At 46.1% G+C, this 22535-nt stretch overlaps 1 protein-coding gene across 4 annotated transcripts in view; it reads left to right on the top strand.

Annotated features, from left to right (window-relative positions):
- TANC1 (tetratricopeptide repeat, ankyrin repeat and coiled-coil containing 1) overlaps positions 1-22535 on the top strand; it is a 177315-nt gene that overhangs the window by 44955 nt on the left and 109825 nt on the right. For all 4 annotated transcript variants that reach the window (XM_079782891.1, XM_079782893.1, XM_079782892.1 and 1 more), the window contains exon 3: positions 3095-3295. In XM_079782891.1, the coding sequence (XP_079639017.1) occupies positions 3095-3295 (201 nt within the window). The remainder of the gene's footprint in view (positions 1-3094; positions 3296-22535) is intronic.

The raw sequence follows: 22535 nt of genomic DNA, 5'->3' as shown, positions 1-22535 counted from the left end.
GCTCTCTGGGATTACCAGCATCTCGGGCCGTGGGTATAAATGTTCCACGGGAAACACCTGCCGGGGGAACGGGAGGGGGCCTGGCACATCCTTTGTGGTGGACGTTGTGGTTTTCATACGCGGGAGAGGATGCGCCGTCCTACCTGGCTGGGCCTTTCTGCTGCAGCAACGTGAAGTGTGCCTCCCATCACTTCACTGAGGAGGGAATGACACAGGTCACAGCTACAACAAAAACAGCGGTTCCAGACTCACAGAAAAGTGCCAGCCCTGCTGGTCGTTGCAGTGAGATGTTTTCAATTCCTCCTAAACCTCTTTAATAAGCATCTGCTGAGGAATGTTCAATCAGCGGAGAAATCCTGGTTTCTGTTGCCCAGACCATATCGTATAGTTCTCACGGATGCCCCTGAGAGAGTCTCGCCATCTGCCCTGGCGTCGGCTGCCTCCTTGTGATGCACTTGCCAGACTGACTTTGACCTGAACCCCTTTGCCCTCGTGCAGTTAAAGCACCAGGCTCGACAGCTTCTGTCTTTAGCTTCTCAGCCACTGGATCACCCCGCGTGCTTTGTGCCACCTGTTCATGCATAAAACGTCTCTCCCTTTCTTATAAAAGAAGCTAGAAGCTAGGAATCGTTCATTGTGTCTGCAAAACAGACCAACCGAACAACATATTTGGGACTGATCTTACAGTGTGATGTCAAACTAAACTTGAAATGGAAACCCTTCCTTCCCAAACGTCATCTCTAAGTCACGTGTTACTGCCGACCACATGAAACCAAAGTGCTGGAGAGCAGCTGTGCGAAGGCCGAAGAGCCTGGTGGCTGCAGCATGCCTTGGAAACTCCCCACCAGACTTGGAGTTAATGAAAATATTTGTATTGCTTGATATAAACAAAGTTTTGGGGCAGTTTTTCTAATTAGGAAACTCCAATTCTCTTTTAGCCTTGAATTCCCAGTTTCTCTTGTATCCCCTTAGAGGATACTAAGTATTTAAGAAAATAAACCCTGTCTCAGTAGTGAGCTTTACTTTTGATTTCTGGTATTGTCACAATAGATGCATTTCTCCCTAATTTTGTGTCCCCATTCAAATTCAGGGAGTTGAAATCTGGGCTGTTTTAAAGAAATTTTTTTTTTTTAATTTCAGAGAGGAAGGGAGAGAGAGAGAGAAACATCGATGAGAGAGAATCATTGACGGGCTGCCTCCTGCACGCCCCACACTGGGGATCAAGCCCACAACCCAGGCATGGGCCCTGACCGGGAATGGAACTGTCACCTCCAGGTCGACGCTCAGCTGCTGAGCTACTGGGCTGTTGTTGTTTTTTATAGGTCAGAAATGCTCCTGTGTGAGTGGGAAAGACAGTGCCTGTCACCACGCCTGCTCCTGTCAGGCACCCCACAGCCACTGACTGCCTGGGACGGTGGTATAGGGGCTTAAGGGCAGCCACGGGGCAGGGTGGTTCTCTTCTAACCACATGGAGACCCAGTGCCACCTCTTCAGGGCCCCACCCCACATCCTTTGTGTGTAAACCCCCTGGGGTTGTGGGCTGTGGCCTTAGTGCTTTCCAAGTTCTCCTCTGTCTCCTGGAGTTTCTTGCTAAACATCCAGGAATCAGGTGACCAGGCGCCATTCCTGCAGGCACAGCCCCTGTTTGCATTCCTAAGATGACACCCACGAGCTGGCAGGGACTGGTCATGAGAGCCACTTGGATAACATTGGTCAGCCTAGTTTGCTTGTGAAAAAACTGTCTAACACTTTCCAGTTCTCCATATATTATTGAAAGCTTGAAGATGTTTTTTGTTTTTTTTTAAATATATTTTATTGGTTGGGAGCCAGCAATCCTGGATTGTGAGAGGGATGTCCGACTGTCCATTTAGGCCCGATCCCACCCAACGGGCAGTCGGACATCCCTCAAGGGGTAAAAAAATATATATATATATATTTTATTGTTTTTTTACAGAGAGGAAGGGAGAGGGATAGAGAGTTAGAAACATCGATGAGAGAGAAACATCTACCAGCTGCCTCCTGCACACCCCCTACCGGGGATGTGCCCGCAACCAAGGTACATGCCCTTGACCGGAATCGAACCCGGGACCCTTCAGTCCGAAGGCTGACGCTCTATCCATTGAGCCAAACTGGTTAGGGCTTAAAGATGTTTTTAATCATCAGGATAATGATTTACCTCCTCCTCTGCCCGCACTTCCTCAGTTGCTTCTCAACGGGGGACAGGGAGGAGTTGGTGGGTCAAGAGGAACAATAGGAGAAGCGTCTGTGTCTGAGTACTTGAGGACTGGACTGGGGGTGTGTGTGGTTTATTTCTGGTGAGGCTGGTCCTAGCCTATTCATTCTCTTCCAATTGCACCCTCTGTATTTTTTCTTTGGAGCTGCTTACTCCAGAATGCTTAATTTCATAACAGTAAGCTTGTTTGTCCTTAAGTTCATTTAGGGACTGAATGCCAAGGAGAACCTGCTTTAATAAGTGAGCCAGGTTCCGGTCTCAGGACTAAGGGTTTGGGCTGGTTGAGTTACAGGAGGGTCCACCCTGTGCCATGGGGTGTGTGACGTGGATCAGATGAGAGAACTGGGGAGGAATGTTGAAGTGGGCTAGACTCTCCCTTGGAGGTTATTTTTGTTTGTTTTTGTTTTTGGGGGTTTTTTTGTGTGTGTTTTTTTGCGTTGAACTGGTAGGAGGCCAGAGAATTGTGGAATGGATCTTGGTGTTTGAATCTATTCTATTGATACCTATCTTTCTTTAGGCTGAAATCAAATCTTCTTGTGGGTCATTCATACTTGATCTTGATCTAATCTCAGATCAGTGGCTTTCTGGACCCATTGTTACAAATGAAATCAGACCAGTTGGTATGGTGCAGAAAAGGGTGTGGGGCAGTTTATTGATGCTTGAGTGGTGAGACTTGAAGTTTCTCTCACAGTGTTAAAGGTCCTTAAGAGTGGCAGAGAGGGGGGAAAAGTTGTTAAAAACATTCAGTGCCCACCCATATGCTATATGGGAATTACATTCTAAGAATGTAGTTCTTTGGAATTAAATTTGCTTCTACCTGTGATGGCTGGTCTAACCTAAGGTTTCCTTTCTCCACTCCAGGAGGTGACTTTGGTCCAGAGACTTCCCCTCCTGTCCTGCCCTCTGGCCATGGTGGCGACTTCTCTGTGAGCAGCCTTCCTATGGCTGAGGACACCTACAGGGTGAGCTTGGCCAAGGGTGTCTCCATGTCTCTGCCGTCTTCACCTCTGCTGCCGCGACAGTCTCACTCGGCGCAATCAAGATCAAACAAAAAATCCCCAGGTAAGCAAGCAACAGCACAGCACCCAGACCAGGGTCTTGGATATATATGCAATACACGCATTGAAATTAAGCAAAACTAGTGCCTCTAAGAAATCTGGGAGCAGGTTTTTCCTTTGTACAATGACTTCTGGAAAAAGGAAATCTTAAGAATTATGAATGGATTCATTTTCTTAGTTCAACTTGTATATAAAGTATATTGATTACCCAGGCTAGACTTTTATAAAGATTCCAGACCTTGTTATCAATATTAACGTTAACCATCGATTTTGTTGTTTTCTTGCTCATGAATTAGGGAACACTTTTCTAAACACACTGGTGCACTTAAAGGTTTTGGATTTGGGCAAGTGTAATCTGATAACAGTTATTACTGTCAAGTGTCATATACCGATGTATTTTCTTTGATTACATCATCTGGCACTTGAACAGCTATAAAATTTAATTATTTGTGAAAATTCAAACTTGTAAAGTGTCAGGGAAGGGATGGATGGATTATTTGGTTAAAGTGTTTTTCGCGTTCCTCACGCTTACCAACTTTTATAGTTAACATTGCCAATACAAACCCAACGTTACTTAGCTTGGAGAGGTTATGAGTCAGATGTGCAGAAAGCCTTTCCAAAATGCTGATACCTGGGGTCATAAAAGTCCTTTGACCTTCTTTGAGTTTTGCTGAGTACTTGTTTGCTGAGGGTGGGATGGTTTGGGCCTTCCTGATAATGGGGCCAGCGCAGAATGCTCTCATCAACACGTCACATGTTTGGAGTTATTCTAAAATGTGCCCCGGACTGTAAAAATTGTGTTTGTTTTTCTGGTTTCCTAAATATTTGTGTTTCTTGATATCAAGTGCATTATTTCAGAATCATTTAGTGGCTATTTGCAGTTGGTGGGGAGGTAAAATTAAGAAGGCAACTTTTAAGGCTGTTAGAAATGCGCTATGAGTTGGTGAGTGTCCAAAATATTTGATGATTCTAGAACTTTCTTATTTTGGACAAACATTGTTTACAACCCAGTCATTCGCTGGAACTGGGAGACCTTTTTGGTATGAAGCGATTTCCTGTGCCAAGGAATTTGACCTGTTTATCAGTATTTGGGGAAATTCCTGGAATGTCTTTTCTTCCTTCTCTTTGTCCTCCCCCAACCGCTGTATCTCTGGCAGATTTCTTCTTTTGAATCACAATTTCCACACTGCCTTTCTATAAACTCTGCACAGTGTTTTCCTTTTCCTTTAATCGGCCACATCACTTGTCCTTTGCCCTTGCAGTAGTGTGTTTATGCACTTCCCACGTCTGATGGTTAAGGACCGGGCAGGTGTCTTCTCTAAGCATCCCTCATCTACATAAAATAGATGATAGAATTCGAGCCCATCTGGACTCTCAAGGACCTCGGTGGAGGGTAATGCCGAGTGCAGAGAGTTGATTGTTAGGACAGTGTCTCCCCTGTGGTCTGTGCTACTATAGATGACTTGTTGCTTGAGTCTTGGGACAAGCACGCACTTGAGAGACAGGGAATACTGCATTTCAGATATAATTTCATTATTAATAACAAATTCACTCTTTGTTTTAGTAGGACTTAAATCTTCTTTTTAAATATATTTTTATTGATTTTAGAGAGAGGAAGGGAGAGGGATAGATCGGCTGCCTCCTGCACGCCCCCCCACTGGAGATTAAACCTGCAACCCTGGTATGTGCCCTGACTGGGAATTGAACTGTGACCTCCTGGTTCATGGGCGATACTCCATCACTGAACCACACTGGCCATGCTTAAGTCTTCTTTTTAACTGTATTTGGTTTGTTTTGTTTTCAGCTTTATTGAGATACAACTTGACACATATCCATACAAGTTTATATCTGCATGTATTGGAAAATGATTATAGTAAGGTTAGTTAATGCATCCATCACCTCACACAGTTCCAGTTTATTTGGTTATTTAGTGGCACTTCAGTGGGACGTTAGGTAGCAGCGAGTAGCATGGTGAGCCTGGGAAGTGTGGCCCTCCAGCAGGCTACAAGCTTACCTGCAGGGAAGGCCCTGACAAGGCCTTGGTCCTGTGTCCTGACCACATTACATGTCCTTGGTTTTGAGAAAATATCCAAGAGTTTGTTTTTCTCCATAGGGACAGCATTTACTTCTGCTAAAATCTTTGCAAGGCCTTATGAATAGAAGGAAGTAGTTCTGCAACATCCAGCCTTTTCATCGAGTGAAGAAAATATCCTCCATATTAGAAACTGTGGGCCCAAATGCTAATTAAATACACTCAGCAGGCTCTCCTCCAGCGGAGCCGTGCTTGTGTCGTGCCCAGATTTGTGTCGCCCAGTGGTACCTTGGCTTTATTTTCTTCCTCATTTTAATTCGAAAAGGAAAGGTAAGGGCAGGGAAGCTTGCTTAACAATGGCAGTGACTCAGACGCCATCAGAGAAATAAACTGCGTTTTCCCCACAGCGTCTTACACACAGATTTCTGTCTCAGCCATATTGTTGGAAAACTATCCAGAGCCCTGATGTTCTACCTGCCTGTAAAAATAGCTGGCATATGGTTGTGAACGTGCCCTGGATGTAAAAATGGCCATCTATTTAAAGAGGTAGCCCTGTCGTTGCTAACCATGCAGGAATCACGGTGTGCTGTGCCTACAGCCCCCCTAGGTGTGGCGCCCTCCCCAGGGGCTCCCCCCACCTGAGCGGGATCCTGTCATCTTTCAGATCCAGCTCTGGAATTACCTTGATGACTGTTGTTCTTATTTTTAAGACAAAACCCCTTTCTCTTTTAAGAAGGTGCTTAAAAACACACACACACACACCACCAAACCTGTTTTACTTGTTTGGATAGAAACTCTTCACTAATTGACGCTAATCAAGCAACTGTCAAGGACAAAACTATTTATTCTAGCAAAGGTCAACTTCTATAAACCCCTGTAATAGGCGCTCACACAGCCCGTATTAATGAAAGTTTGTATACGGGTACAGGTGGTGGTTAGCTCCTGGGCCATGGGAACTCTGGGCCAGACACAGTTTCATTAACCTTGCAGTACTGTGACCCTGCATTTTACGTGATTGAGTTTCTTACGTTCCACTTAGATTCCTAATTATTATTTTTATTTCCTCTCCCCCTATCTTGCTCCATTTGTGTGTGTGTGTGTGTGTGTATTTATACATATATACATATATATATGTATATGTATATATTTATATATATATGTATATGTATATATTTATATATATATATATATATATATTATTTTTTACTGCTAGTTGAAAGATGCAGTTTTCTGAGTATTTCAAAATTGTATGTGTGTGTGGTTTTTTTTTTTTTCTAAATGAAAAAATACATTTTCTGGTCATGAAAACAAGGACCAGTGTCCATTAAAGTAATTCTGTGGCTAGTGCAAGCCTTTCTGGATTAAGAATTCATTAATGTTTGTAGTGTATCCTTTTGTCTTCCAGAGAAGAGCAAAGCCCATTTCCTGTGGTTTGTCTATTAGTAACGTCATTAGTTACTTTCTATTTGGATTACATTTCCCAGGTCACTCCAGGCCCATTATGAGACAATCCAAAGGTCCTGCCTGAAGGAGAAGCAGCCGGTTAAAACACTGCGATGGCTAGGACAGCAGGTGGTGGCCAGCGGGTGATGCTGCTTTCCTCACCCTCGCCTGTGTGGGGGCACTGGGTCCTGCAGGCTGTTTGCACCTTTGCTGCTTCCGGTTCCAGGTCTGGCTCTGCTGACAGAGCTGATGTAGCAGTTTTGAAAACCCCCCTGGCTGTCAGTTTCTTTAAGGGAAAAACCTCAAAGCGGACAGGCTGTAAAGTGGAAGTCATTCTGCCCTTTGATTCTTGGACCGTGAGTTCATGTCTGCCAGGCCCCGCCCTCCCTCACCCGCTAGAGTGTTTCTGTGGAAAACTGGAGATCCCAGCAGAGAGACACAACTACTCTAAGCGTTTTGATTTTTCTAGTTGTTTTTTATTTATTTTATTTTTTTAAAATATATTTTATTGATTTTTCACAGAGAGGAAGGGAGAGGGACAGAGAGCCAGAAACATCAATGAGAGAAACATCGACAAGCTGCCTCCTGCACACACCCCACTGGGGATGTGCCCGCAACCAATGTGCATGCCCTTGACCAGAATCGAACCTGGGACCCTTCAGTCCGCAGACCGACACTCTATCCACTGAGCCAAACCGGTTTCGGCTTTTTTTATTTTTTAATCTACTCCACCTAAACCGGAGACCACATGTGCTCTGCCTTTTTTCATTTAATAGTATATCATGTGTAGTTTCCAGTTTGCTTGAAGAACTTGATATTTAATGTCCATTGTTTCCATTTCCCATTCCTGATTTTTAACGAATTTTAATGTGCAGGTCAGTAGTGTTAAGTACATTCACAGAGTTGGGCAGCCAGTCTCCAGAACTCCCGATGTGAATATTTTTGTCCAGTCACTGCAGTCATTTTTAATACACAGCTGGTATCTCAACCGTGGCGGTTCCCAGAAGTGGAATTACTGAACTGAGTGGACTGCGTATTTAAAGATTCTTGATACGTAGAGCCCAGCCACTTTCCAGAAAAGCCGCATTGATTCCGCTTGCCCTCTGGCATTCTCGGAGAGGCCTCTTTTGGAGCGAACCTCTTCCGGGAACGGTGTTAAGTGGATGGCGCTGGTAGGTTCTTTGTCCCGCCGAGTTGTGAACTCCCGAGAATTAGGACAAGGAGGCTGAGGAACTCATTCTGGAACCTTCCTCGTTTGAACTTCTTCTGTCTACACCTCTCTGACGGATTTCCATTTTCTTTCTCTCCACGATACTGTCAGGGGAATTATCACAGCTGCGTCAGGTCAAGTTCAAGGTCAGAACAATACTCAGCTGGCTTCCCCTCTTAGCTGCCACCCCAGGTCTGTGCTTTGTGGTGAGGACCATGGAGGATCACAGACAAGTTAGCGATGGCAAGGCCTCTATCGCACACCCATCAGGCCTATTTGCAGATACGGAACCAAAGACCGCGCATCTGAGTGGAACTTGCCCCGATGTACAACTTATTGGCGGATCTTGGCCTAAGCCCAGGTCCTCCCCTCTGTCTCCAGCACATTCTCCTATGCCGTCTGCACTGTTCTGTCTGTCCGTTGTTGACCTTGGGGTGTTCATGACGTGGCTTTGTGTTCTGGCTGCATGTACGTGGGGAGGTCATAGGCTTACAGTTGTGCACACGCGTGTCTGAGGCTCCTTCTCGGGGAGGTGGAGCATAACACAGGGAACGCGCAGTCCAGCAAGCTAGTCCTGGGCTCTGCCTTCACCTTTGAGTGGTCAGGGCCCCGGTCAGGGATCGGACCTGCAGCAAGGATAGTTTTGCCTGCTGTGGTCAACAGGACAACATTCTCTTTTTCTCCTGGAGACTCGTTAGAGGGTAACCTCCTTCGAGGAGTTACTGCCACGTGCAGCCATGATTGGGACACACACACTTTCTGTTCTGTGTTCACACCTAGAACTGGGTGCCTGTGTTTGCTCCACCGTGAACCTAGGACCTTTGCGTGCCATTTATCCCCCTGCCCCTGAGTCCTGGTTCACCCAAATAGGATATGGCTCGTTCCTCAAAACCACCCCAGAGTTTTAAAGAATACTGATGCCTGGGTCATACCTTCAGAGATTCTGATTGGATGCATATGAGGCATGGCCTGAGCATTGGGGTTTCTTAAAAGCTTCCCAGGCGAGTCTAACATGTACCACTGATGAAGAATGTGATTATCTCATAGTTCCTTTTCAAGAAAATACATAGGTTTTTGTTTCTTTATTTTCTAAATTTTGGAAATGATATTGCAGGAGGAAACCATATTACAAAAATGTACAAAATAAAGATACAGTAAATCTTGGTTTCCTTCATACCCCAGAAAACAGCTACTTCTGATGCTTGGTTGAATGTCTTTCCTGCCTTGTTTCTGTAGAGACGTATTTGCCCATTCCCCCAACCACTGGACAAGTAAGAGGTTCCCAGTTTTCCACTTAATAAAGAACAGCAGAAGAACATTCTTGAATATTAATTTAAAGGCATCTTTCTTTAAACAGACCAGCGATTTTCAACCCTTTTCATCTCATGGCACACATAAACTAATTACTACAATTCTGCAGCACACCAGAAAATATATTTTTTGTCGATCTGACAAAAAAATAAGTGTCATTTTGATCCATTCACACCAGATGGCTATTGTTGTGTTGGCTGTTGTCATTTTTTAAATTTGACAGACTAAGTAAAAAGAGGTCAGTGCCCTTGACTAAATCGACAGGTATTGCAAGTTTTAAAAGTTCTTAATGGCACACCAGCTGAAAATCACTGGAATAGACTATAAAAGTGGGATTACTGGGTAAAAACTTACCAATGTCCAGAATGAGTTTTTATATACTTACCAGAGGCCCGATGCACGAAATTCATGCAAGACTAGGCCTTCCTTCCCCTGGCTGCTGGCACCGGCTTCCCTCTGGGACCCGGGACCCAGGCTTCCCTCACAGGCCCGGCTTTGTCTGGAAGGTCATCCGGAAGGATGTCCGGTCTAATTAGCATATTACGCTTTTATTATTACAGAAGATTGGTCATGTGTGCTTTTTTCTTTGGGGAATATTTGTAATAGTTGGCCTCTGTTCTACTGGGGCATTATCTATGTCTTACTGAATTATCACAGCTTTCTTGTTTGTTTTAAGGCTATCAGTCATGTAGGTTATTAAAAATTTTTTCCCAGTTCATCATTTTCCACTTAATTAGGTTTACAGTGTTTTATGACTCACAGAAGTTTTTTATTTTCTCAAATTAAAATTTTTTCACTGTGATTTATCCCATTGCATTTCTTAAAAACAGCTTTATTGAGATATTTTACATAACATATAACTCATTTAAAGTTTACAGTTCAATGTGGTTTTTTTTTTAGCATTTTTACAGGGTTATGAAACCATCATTACAATCTAATTATAGAACATTTTTATCTCTTTAAAAAATTCTCATTAGCACTCACTCCACATTCCTTCCTACCCACCTCTCATCTCAAACCCCTACCCCCCTGCCTTCAGCAACCACTAATCTGCTTCCTGCTTCTACATTTGGCCTATTCTGGGCATTTCATATAAATAGAATCATATAACATGTAGTTTCTTGTGACTGGCTTTTTGCAGGTAACAGTGTCTTCTAGGTTCATCCATGTTGTAGCATGTGTCACTACTTCATTCTATTTCATTGCCAATTTTTTTTCTATGTGCATACCACACTTTAAAAATCCATTCTTCAGTTTATGACATATGTGAACATTTATGTATGTATGTGTGTATTGTTTTTGTGTGGATGTATCCCTTTTTTCCTCGGATAATACCTGGCAGTGGGATTGTGCCATCATATGGCAACTCTATTGGGGTTCAAGCCTGCAACTCTGACCTGGAATTGAACCGGCGACCTCCCAGTACATGGGATGAACCCCAATCAACTTAGACACACCAGCCAGGCTTTTTTTCATATTTTTGATACTATTGTTTCAGGCACAGAATTTTTTATTTTGATGTAGTCCAGTTTATTTATTCTTTTGTTGCTGTCCTTCGATGTCATATCTAAGACACCATTGCCTAATCCATGGCCACAGAGGCTTGCACCTTTGTTTTTTCCTAAGAGGCTTCCCGGTTTTAACTCGTCCATGTAGGCCTGCCATCGCTTTTGTGAGTTCATACTTTTGTGTATGGCGTGAGGTCGGAGCCAACCTCACTCTTTTACATGTGACTATCCAGTTGTCCCAGCAGCATTTATGGAAAAGATCATTCTTTTCCCACTGAGGGCTCTTAGATTGACCCAGGCATCGCTGTGCCCTGACCCAGCCTTGTTGTTCCACTTACCCCTTTGCGAATTCTCTTCCCTGTGCCCTAGGCCAGAACTTCCCCTGTCCGAGTTGGCGTGGCTTGCATCTCTGCTCCATCCAGCCTTCCTTTGTGTCTCTCCTTTTCCCTACGTGAGAAATCACTTCTTACTGCAAACCTCCATAGCATGGTGCGCCAACTCCGTCCGCCCTGACGCGCTGGGAGCCCCGGGTCTTTGTGTGTTCCCCTTGGAGCCTGGAACACAGGGTCTGAGCCCCTCCTTCAGTCACCCTTGTGAGGGGACAGGTGTGCACCTGTTCAGTGAATGAGACTTCAGTAGTGGGCATTCATCAACGGCGTATGGTTGGTTGAAATACTAATGGATATGGCAATGTAAACATAATGCTCCGTTACATTTATAAAGCTAGGAACACACCTTCCCTCATCTAGAGAGAACTGATTAAAGTCCTAGCTCTCTCTCAGGGCCTCGCTCTCATCAGGCAGTGAGCAAAGGGGAGTATGTTTTAAAGATATGTTTATTGATTTCAGAGAGGAAGGGAGAGGGAGAGAGAGACTGATCAATGATGAGAGAATCATCCATCGGCTGTCTCCTGCAGGCCCCACACTGGGAATTGAGCCTGCAACTGGGCATGTGCCCTTGACCGGGAATTGAACCGTGACCTCTTGGCTCATAGGTCGATGCTCAACCACTGAGCCATGCCGGCCGAGCAAGAGGAGGATGTGTTAAACTGGGTTTGCCGGCAGCCTTCTCTGCCCTGCTTCTCTGTGCTCCTGCCACTCTCCTGTATTCTCAGGCTTTGGCATGTTTGCTGCATGATCCCCCCCCCCCCATTGCCCGCCCCCCCCCAGGTGAATGATGACTGCAGGTTTTATCCCGTCACACTTTACAGCAGTGTCAGCTGCGCCTGTGGTGGTGTCAGATGGCTCTGATGGCGGCTGGAACCAACCCAACCCCATGCTTAGAAACGAGCCTTTTTATCTCAAGAAAATGGATGGGGGCAGGGGTAAGCAGCGGTGGGAATCTTCTTTCTGGTCGCGTCTGACTCACAGAGAAGCAGAAGCCCACGGAAGCCACGGCATCTCCGTCGCACAGGAATGAACGTTAGTGTCGAGTAGGAAGGGTCAGAAGGGGAGATGGGTGTTGCCACTTGCAGCTCCCGTTGGCTGGGAAGGCCTGTGTGAGCAGGGTGGCTGGCTGTGCTCCAGGCCAGGGGCCGGGTGTGCAGGGCCTGAGTGGGAAGTACAGTGAGTGCAGGGTGTTGGTGTAGGAGAGGGGCCCATGAGAACCAGGTGCCTTCCCACAGGGACCATGGGACCAGTGGGAAAGTCTTCAGTAGTCGGGCCTGGAGCCTTGAAACCCGTAAGCTTTGCCTCGCTCGGAGGGCTTACGTAGAGTGATGGCTAACCCTGTTCCGCCCTGAATCCTTTCTCTGCACAAAGGTTCGGAGAACTACAACTGAGGAGACTCTTCCAAGGAGCTGTAGCTTTCTTGTTACTTCCACTACCAACGAAGTCCTCCTTTATTGGTCATGGGTGCTAATTGGCTGATGATGAGTTCACTTTAAAAAAAATTATTTTTATTTATTATTATTTTTTAATCCTCACCTGAGGATATTTTTCCATTGATTTTTAGAGAGAGTGGAAGAGAGAGGGAAAGACAGAGAGGAATATCAATGTGAGACAAACACATCGATTGGTTGCCTCCTGTATGCTCTCTGGCCAGGGCCTGGGCTGGGGAGGAGCCTGCAACCAAGGTACGTGCCCTTGACCAGAATCGAACCCAGGAGCCTTCAGTCTGCAGGCCAATGCTCTAACCACTGAGCCAAACTGGCTAGGAGGGCAGATTTTAGTTTTTAGAGCAGTTTTGGGTTCACAGGGAAATGGACTAGAAGGTACAGAGATTTCTCATATACCCTCAGCCCCCACACCGGCTCAGCCTCCACCATTATCAACATATCCCACCAGAGAGGTGCATTTGTTAAATCAGTACCCCTACCCTGATACTTCACTGTCACCCAGAGCGCCCATAACTTACCTTAGGGTTCACTGTGTAGATTAGACATTCTGTGAGTTTGGACAAATGTGTAATGACATGTATCTATCATTAGGTGTCACACTGAATATTTTCACTGCCCTGTTTCTCTCTCTCCACCCCACCTTGAACCCCCGGAAACTGCTGATCTTTTTGCTGTTTCCACAGTTTTGCCTTTTCCAGAATATTGCATCGTTGGTTTCTTTCACTTAGTAATAGGCATTAAAAGTTCCTACATGTCTTTTCATGGCTTGTTAGCTCATTCTTTGTAGCACTGGATAGTATTCAGTTGTCTGAATGTAGTACAGTATTTTCATTCGTTGACTTACCCAAGGGACATCTTGGTTGCTTCCAAGTTTTGAACAAAGCTGCTATCAACACCTGGTGCAAAGTGTTGTGTGGACGTACGTTTTCAGTGCCTTTGGGTAAACCCCAAGGAGCACGATGACTGGATTGTGTGTAAGAGTGTGTTCAGTTTGTAAGAAACTGCCAAACTGTCTTCCGAAGTGGCTGTGCCACTTTGCATGCCCACCAGCCACACGTGAGAATCCCTGTCGCTCCGTGTCCTCACCCATGTTTGGTGTTGTCGGTGTTCTGAGTGATCCCTCATCGTGAGACGGGGTAATGACCATAGTGCTTCTCTCACAGGGGAGGTGAGGTTTAAAAAGAATGTGGCCTGTGAAGCCCAGGGCTGACCCTCTGGTTCCCCTGTGGGCTTGCTGTTTCAGGGGAACCGTCTGCCTCAGAGCCCAGCTTCAGCTTCCTTCATCTGTCTCGGTGGCCCAGAATGGATTCCCACAGTCTCCATCCTCTCAGCCCCGTATCCTCAGCCAGATGCTCTCCAGCGGGAGCTCACCCTCAGATCTGTGTGTGTTCTGGCAAGCACGTGTCTCTTGGATGTGCGGCAGGCTTTGTTCCCTGTGAACAGCACGCGAGAGCAGCAGTAACGCCCCGGCGGCCTGACGTCTGGGTTCTCGCTCCTGCTCTGCCACCGACTACGGGTGTTACTCGTCTTCCTTTGGTTTGCACGGGATTTGCGATGAACATGTTATGTCTGTAAAATTGCCCTGTGAGGGAAGCCAGCTCTTAGAACGCGTGTGGTAAGTGCAGAAATGGAAGAAAGCAGTAGTTTTCAGCAGAAATAAGAAATGAGGTGGAAAGCGGAAAGGTGGGATGCCCCGCCTCAGTAATTTGTGATGCTCCCGTGAGCTCCTGTGGAAATGAGAGACAGTGACTCACGAAGCTGATGGGGTGAGCACGTGCTCCAAACGGTCCAGATTGGCTCGCCAGGCAGGGTGAGCCACACTCCCGTGGACGTCGAGCAGTTACTGCCTGACACTGTGCATCAGGGCAGCTACAGGGCTGTTCCTTCCGCAGGGAAGTGAGGAAGCCAGCAGGTCCGGCAGAGACCTGCGTGTCGGGGTTCCCGCGAACATCCCTTACGTGGCCCATAAGTGCCAGGTGCAGACACACTGTCTCCGGATGGCACAGCTGCCTTTCTTCTGCCTTTAACACAGACTGCCTTTTATTTGGACAAGCCCCAGACGAAGGAGATGGCTTGGCTTAGGTCTGCATTGTACCAGAAATGTGTACTTCAGACACCCAGAAGCCCATTATGTGAGGGACCGGTGGGGGCCACGACTGGCCGGGGGAGCAACAGGTGCATCTCTCCTCCTCCAGATTTGGCCCCGTTTTGCGGAGCAGATGCAGTTGACTGCATGTACGGTCACTGTGCCCAGGCCATCACTCCATGCCACACTGCACAGAAGTGTCACTCGAGAATGCAGGCACATTACTGGCCCTTCTGTCTGGGTGTTTCACAAGGCCTCTGGATGTTGAGGGTCTTCAGGAATGTTTCACAAGGCCTCTGGATGTTGAGGGTCTTCAGGAATCACAAGAGAATATGTGCCAGTTGCACACATCCTGGAGTCTAGTGTTAATATTTGATTGGGAAATGTTTGCTATGGAAAGTTAGAGATACTGGACTGAGCCTCATGGGCTGTTGTGTCAATCAAAAAATATGATTGTGGACTTCAGGTTCTTCAGCAAAAATTCAATAGAGATAGCCTTTATTTAAAATATTTCACTTTTACAAAACAATGTACATTTCTTTCAGTTACGTAGTTCTTATTAGAACTAGATGTGTGTACTCTAAAATTTGAATGAGCCCTGACCGCTGTGGCTCAGTTGTTTGAAACGTTGTCCCATGCAACTGAGGGTCGATGGTTTGATTCCCGGTCAGAGCACATACTCAGTTAATCCCTGGTTGAGGTGCAGGTGAGAGGCAGCCTTCCGGGGTTCTCTCTCCCTCTCCCCCTTCCTCTCTCTCTAGAATCAATGAAAAATGTATCCTTGGGTCAAGAAGGTATACATGCACTCATATGTATGCATTGAAGTTTGTGTGTGTGTGAGTGAGTGTGTGTGTGTGTGTGTGTGTGTGTGTGTATCACAGATTCTCAGAGTGTGATCTTTTTTAATTTTAGAAATTGTGATGTTTAAGCAGATCTTATCTCCGTTAGATAAGCTTGAATTCTCTTCCCTCTCTGCCTTCTAAATAGAGAATTCCTACCCAAGCTCTCTATGCAGTGTCATGGGAAGTTTCTGGCCCTAAAAGATTAGAACAGACCTGGTTTCAAATCCCCAGTCCTTGTTCTCCGTAGCCCTGTGTCCTTGGAAGTTACTTGGCAACCTCTCTGATTCTTGCTTTCCTCATCTGGAGATGAGAAGAAATGCTTTACCATTTAGGTCTTTGAGAGACAGGGGGAATGTTGTAAAGAGCCTGGCCCCTAAAACACACCCGAGAAATGCTGCTACTGCCCCGACTGGTAAGGTTAAGTGATTTGCCTCTCCCCCTTTGCCGGCCTCTCTTACACTTCATCCTCTTATTTTTTTATTGAATTTATTGGGGTGACAATTGGTAGTTACATACTTTTCAGGTGTACAGTTCTATTGCATTGTGAGTGAGTTCACCACCCCAAGTCAATTCTCCTTCCATCACCATTTACCCCCCTTTTACCCCCCATCCACCTATCCCCCTTCCCCTCTGGTAATCACCATACTGTTGCCTGTGTCTATGAGTTGTTATTTTCTTAATCCTTCACCTTTTTTACCCAAACCCCCCCACAACCCCTCCCCTCAGACAGCTGTCAGTGTGCTCTCTCTCTATGAGTCTGTTTCTGTTTTGCTTGTGTATTTTGTTCATCAGATTCCCACATATGAGTGAGATCATATGATACTTGTCTTTCTCTGACTGGCTTGTTTCACTTAGTGCAATGCTCTCTGGGTCCCTCCATGCTGTCGCAAAGGGTAAGATTTCCTTCATGCTCTTGACTTCAGTCTTCAATCTGTTTCTCTGACGTGAGGCAGGGAAGCCACCACCGCTTTAGTGCAGAGACCCTTCAAGCCTGATGGTTGCTATTTGGATTTGGGTTAGTAACTGTTGAGGAAACTGTTCCAACTAAATTATTATTTGCATTTGCATTGGTAAGTTCTGGGCATGGTGTTGTGGGCTAGCTGACCCATTCACAGCTTCTGTGGCAGCGACGTGTTCGCTATCTCATTGATTTTCATTTCCCGTAGTGTGTGCTGCTCCAGCCAATGTCTTGTTTACTTATTCTTGGTCCTGTTGTAGCTGTCATTGAAAGTGAGGAAGATCCACCCGTGAGAAACACAAGGAACTGAGTTTTGAAGGAGTGTGAGAAGCAATCCACCGGGAAGCAAACCCAGCATCTATGCGTTGTCGTGTGGTACGGGTTGAATCTGTGGGGCTGAGAAAGGTGCCCCAGAGTGGCCACCTGAGCCCTCTTAAGTCGGGAGAAAATGATTCCAGCCCACCAGGTCAGGAAGTACACACTCAGCAGTTTCTGAGGAATTGATGGTGACTCAGTATTAGCTTTGACTATATGTTTTTCTTAAGTTTGTGATGTTGTAATGAACACTCGAGGAATTCTAGCTCCTTTCAAGGCAGGAAAAATCTTACCGTAGCTTGATACCTGTGGCACCTTGACTTATTCTCACTGTGTTGCAGGTAGATTTCATCAGGATGCACAGAAGGGATAAAAATAAAGACTGTTGAGTCTGACATGTTTAACCTGAAACGAGAAAGAAACAAGCTAGCAGACTGCTTAAGAAAATCACATTTTTATTGGGATTTTGACCCCCTTTCAGTATTTTTGTCGCTTACATCCCCTGTTTCTTCCTTTCAAAGTGGAAATTCTTAGTTTGTGTGCCCTTGGCCTTTAAAAACAGTCCCTTTTTATGGACTTGTGCCCTCTGGGCTCGTTCTCACACACCCCCAAACCCCCCGCCAGGTCTCCTAGACTTGCTGGCAGCTAAGTTGGCACAATATTTTTCCAGAGCCCCTTTCATCATAAGAGGCTGCTGTGTAGGTGGATAGGACATTTTTTGGGTGGTGTCCTTTATTTTTCCGAATGGCCTCAGAGACACTCTGAGGAGCTTCAATCTTTTTCTCATCGAGTTTCCATAAACATTTGCTTCCTGCAGGTTTATTGAGCATCAGCTGAGTGTTGGAGCCTGGGCTAGAGGTGAGGTAGATGTAAAGGTGAATAAATACTTGGCCCAAAGCTTTGGGGACCTCTCGGTTTATGAGACAGATAACGACAGTTAAAGCAGTGAGGTGTCTACAAAGTTGTGACATCACAGAGAAGGGACAAACAAACCTTTTGGGGGGAGCCAATGAGGTTCCAGCTGTATGTGATTTTGGAGTGGGTTCTTGAAGGTTGAGTTAGGGGTTACATGGCAAGTAGGTGCTTCCAGGGGTTGGGTTGGGCAGGACGGCTGTCCCATCGGGAAAGAACAGCCCACATGAAGTCTGGAGGGCGTGCAGGCACGTGGCTGGAGCTCTCAGGGCATGGCGGGCAGGTGGCATTAGATGAGGATGGAAATACAGGGGGAGCCAGCAAGCATTTTATTCTTTTGGCAGTGGTGGTGTTTGACCATATTTTAGGTAGCGGGATGAAATAAATAGATTTGAATGCTCAGACAGTAACTACCAGTATTCATTCTATACAGGCCCTCTTGGAGTTAAGGGAGACTGGTTGGGACTCTTTGCAATGATTCGAATGAAGTAAAGTGGTTTAAGCCCCTGCAGTGACCAAGGAGAATGGAGGGAGGTGGAGGTCAATTTGAGAAAGTTTTAGGAAAAAAGAATCTATAGGTTGTAGTGACCTGTTGGATATGAAAATTAGGGAAGGAAGAAAAGTGCAAAATGGCTCAGGGCCAGGCCTTGCCAGGCCTTTCCCGGTAATGTCACACAGGAAGTACTGGCCCAGCAGTTGGGAGAAGTGGACTATCCCCGGGACTCTGCCCTAGACTGCCCAACAGACCAGAGAGATGAGGGATCCCCCTCTCTTCACACCCTTACCTCATTCTTTCCACCCAGCTGGGAAGCATGCTAGAAGCTTGGTTTTCTAGATGGGTCCAGATTCTAAAAATTGTGCTAGTGGCTTTACATTTTCCCCTATGCACCAGGTAGTTACCAGGTGTCTCCAGGGTGGTCATTATTCTCGTATTTTAGGTGAGGACCGTAAGGCTCTGACAGGTGTAATGCGACTCCATTTCTGGGATTCCTGTCCCTACGGGTGTAGATGCTGGTATGTTGACTACACTGTGGAATACAGAAACAGGTTGGTCAGGTAGGGACAGCAAGTTTGACCTTGAATATCTTGCATCTTGGTTGTTTCACACGCACTGCCCTCAAGGGAGGAGGAAGGATTTCAAGACAGGGCATCTGTGCCAAATGCTGTGAAGGTCAAGTACGATAAGGAATGGAAAGTGTTTGTTAGCCTTTGAAAATAGGGTAATTGATGACCTTAGAGTAGAGTCAACAAACATTCCTGTCATTGACCAGGTGTTGAATAGTTTAGGCTTTGAAGGCCACAAGGTCTGTGTTTTAACTACTCAGCTCTGCCGCTGTAGTGCAGATCAGCCGCAGACAATGCATAAACGACCACGCATGGCTGTGTTCTGCTTGCCCTTTATCTATAAAACATGCAATGGGACAGGTTTGGCCTCTAGTCCTTCCTTGGCCAACCTGACTTAGAGGAAAGGAAACGGGGAGTGGAAACTTAGTATTTATTCAGTGCTTACCATGCCCCAGACGCTTTAGATCAGGGGTCCTCAAACTTTTTAAACAGGGGGCCAGTTCACTGTCCCTCAGACCGTTGGAGGGCCGGACTATAGTTTTAAAAAAACTATGAACAAATTCCTATGCACACTGCACATATCTTATTTTGAAGTAAAAAACACAAAACGGCAAAAATACCCGCATGTGGCCCGCGGGCCGTAGTTTGAGGATGCCTGCTTTAGATAAACATTTTTAACCCTGAGGTATAGGTACCAGCCCCACTTAGAGTCGATGGAGAAACCCAAGAGTGTAGATGACTTGCCTGAAGGTTACACAGCCAGTTAATGACTGGCTGGGATTTGAACTTCAGTCTGCCTGACCCCAAAGCCCCCGGGTCATTTCCACTCCACTCCACTGTCACCCAGAACAGCAGCCTTAGGTCAAATCCCTCCCAAAAGGCACAGATGGCACAGAAGCCAGCAAGGTCTGCGTTCCTGCCGTTGTTCTGTGACGCCAGTGACGCTGTGTGTGTTTTGGCTTCACCCTCGAATTAGTCAGCTCGGGCTGCCATGGCCAAGTACCACACACCATGGGCAACAGCAGACGTTTATTGTCTACAGTTAGGAGGCTCGAAGGCATGACAAGGTGTCGGCAGATTTAGTTTCTCCTAAGGCCCGTCTCCTTGCTTGCAGAAGACCATCTTCTCGCTGTGTCCTCACGTGGTCTTTCATCCCTGGTGTCTGCATGTCCAAATTTCTGCTTTAAGAAAGGAAAAAGAGAAAGAACTCATGGACACGGATAACAGTGTACGGTGATTGTTGGGAGGAGCGGGGGAGGTGGGGGAGGTGGCAGAGGGTACAGGGGGGTAAGTAATGATGGGGAAAAATAATAAAATGGAAAATTTTTTCTTTTTTAAAGATACCACTCGGATCGAATTAGGGTCCATCCCAGTGGCCTCATTTTAACTTATTCAACTTCTTTAAAGGCTTCTTCTCCAAATACAATCACATTCTGTTGACATTGGAGTTAGGGCATCAACATCTGAATTTGGGGGAACACAGTTCAGCCTGTCACAGCCTCCCTCCTCTGTGATGAGTGTCAAGGCACTGTGAGCCTGAATTCCTCATGCAGAAGGTAGAGGGAATCTTCTATATGTGAAGGTGTCTCTTAATTATCATTTGCACCTTGAGTGAACTTTTTAAAATAAACTTTTTTAGAATGGTTTTAATTTTATAGAGAAGCTCCAGAGATAGTTGAGTTCCCAGAAACCACATACCTAGTTTCCCCCAGTTATTACCTAGTACATTAGTATGACACGTTGTTACAAGTAATGAACATTATTAGCTAAAGTCCATACTTCCCTGGTGTTTCTTTCGTTTATACCTAATCTTATTCATTACATTTACTTGTCGTGTCCCCTTGGGCTCCTCTGGGCCGAGACAATTTCTCAGACTTCCCTTGGTTTTGATGACCTGGGCAGTTTTGAGGCATAGCATACCGTTCAGGTGTTTTGTAGGATGCCCCTCTGCTGGGATTTCTGTTTTCCTCGTGATTAGACTGGAGCTGTGGGTTTTCCGGGAGGACGACCCCAGGCGAAAAGTGCCCTTCTCATCACATCGTGCTGATGGTACACACTAGCAATGTAGCTCAGCCCAGTTTATAATCACCTGGGTTACCTGACCGGGTAGTGGTCGTCAGGTTTCTCAGGGTAAAGTTACTCTTTTCCTTACGTCCCTCTCCATGCTGTGCTCCTGGGAGGGAAGTCACTGTGCGTAGCCCACCATGAAGGGTGGGAGTGATGCTCACCTCCTTGAGAGTGGACTACCTACGTACATTTTTTAGAGTTTTTCTGCATGGGAGGTTTATCTCTTCTTCCCCAATTTACTTACTTATACTAGTACTAGAGGCCTGAAATTCGTGTGCAGGTATGGTCCCTAGGCCTGGCCTGCAATCAGAGCCATCTTCCCCAGCTGCCTGCAGCCCACCCGACCCTCACCCACTCCCAGTTCCCCGCTCGCCATCGGGTGATCGGTGCTTGACGGCCAGGGGAAGGGACCGAGAGGTCGGCTATTCCCGCCGGATCATTGGCCCCGGCCCCGCAGTGGGTGGCCATCAGGCGACCAGAGCCTGTTGGCTGGGGAAGGGGACCAAGAGGTGGTCAGCGCGCCTCATAGTGTCTGGTCCAGCGGTCATTCTGGTCGTTCTGCCATTAGGGTCAATTTGCATAGTACCCTTTTGTTACATAGGATATCAGCATAGATTCCTAGGTAGATGAAATGGCAGTGTTATACTGTGAGGCAGTGAGCCCTGAGGTCCTTTTGCAGCATCCCCCCTGCCCCCCACCCCCCAGTGTTGTCTTCTTGGCTGCAAGTGAGGCTGATCAGCCTTTGCAGGGGCCTAGTATGTTGGAATTCTGTTAGGTCAAGCCTAAAATGGGGGCGGAGTTGCTGCCTCAGCAGTTTAATTCTGCCATATGGACTGTTAACCATATGTGTGTTACCTGAAACCTTAAAGAAAAAAGCATTCAAGGACTTCACAATGCTAATGGGCGCAAGCATTGTTGCCTTGCTGGTAAAGAAACACACTTCGGGATTTAGTCTGAAATTAGCATTGAAGCAGCGCCACCGTGTGGTCACTGCTGGAGGGTCAGTGTGTTCTAGGGACAGTTTTTGTGGAATTCCATGACTGCTGACCTGCATGCTGTCTAATAAAAAAGTACTTTTAAGAAAAAAACAACATTGCAAAGTCTTAAAGAAAAGAGAAGTTGCCTCTGACCTTGCGTGTATACACACCTGGGTTCACATAAAAAGTAAACACTTTGAAGTTAAAATTCCCAATTTATTTCTTTGGGCATATTAACTGTTAACTTTTAATATGTGTCTGAAGGAAAGCTTTTTCCTCTTGATTATTCAAAAACTGTTTAATAGCTGAAGTGTAAAAGGGCAACAGGTTGAAATCCTGACCTTCTGGAGCTATTTTTCTTTGGCTGTAGGTTGTGGGCTTAATTTAATAGTTTCATTCTTCTTTGCCCAGATGTTTGAAGATGTTTTTGCAATCAGGCCTATGACGTTTAAGCTTCCGTGGAAAGCAGCCAGGGAGCCCTCTAAAGCTCACTGTGATGTGTGGGAATGTGTGTGTGTGTGTGTGTGTGTGTGTGTGTTGCGGGGAGGTGGGGGCGGTTAGGAGATTAGCAGCTCTCTGCCTTCAGGAATGTTTACATCCACAGGAGGAGTCCTCAGATCCCGAGAGTTGGGTGAGTTGCTGGGATCCTTTAATGTGGCCTGTGGTTGACCAAGGTGACTA

The sequence above is a fragment of the Cnephaeus nilssonii genome, assembly GCF_951640355.1.
Source record: "Cnephaeus nilssonii genome assembly, chromosome: 10".
Lineage (NCBI taxonomy): Eukaryota > Metazoa > Chordata > Mammalia > Chiroptera > Vespertilionidae > Cnephaeus > Cnephaeus nilssonii.
Note: the sequence above shows the minus strand (reverse complement) of the source record. Positions and strands in the feature narration are given on the sequence as shown.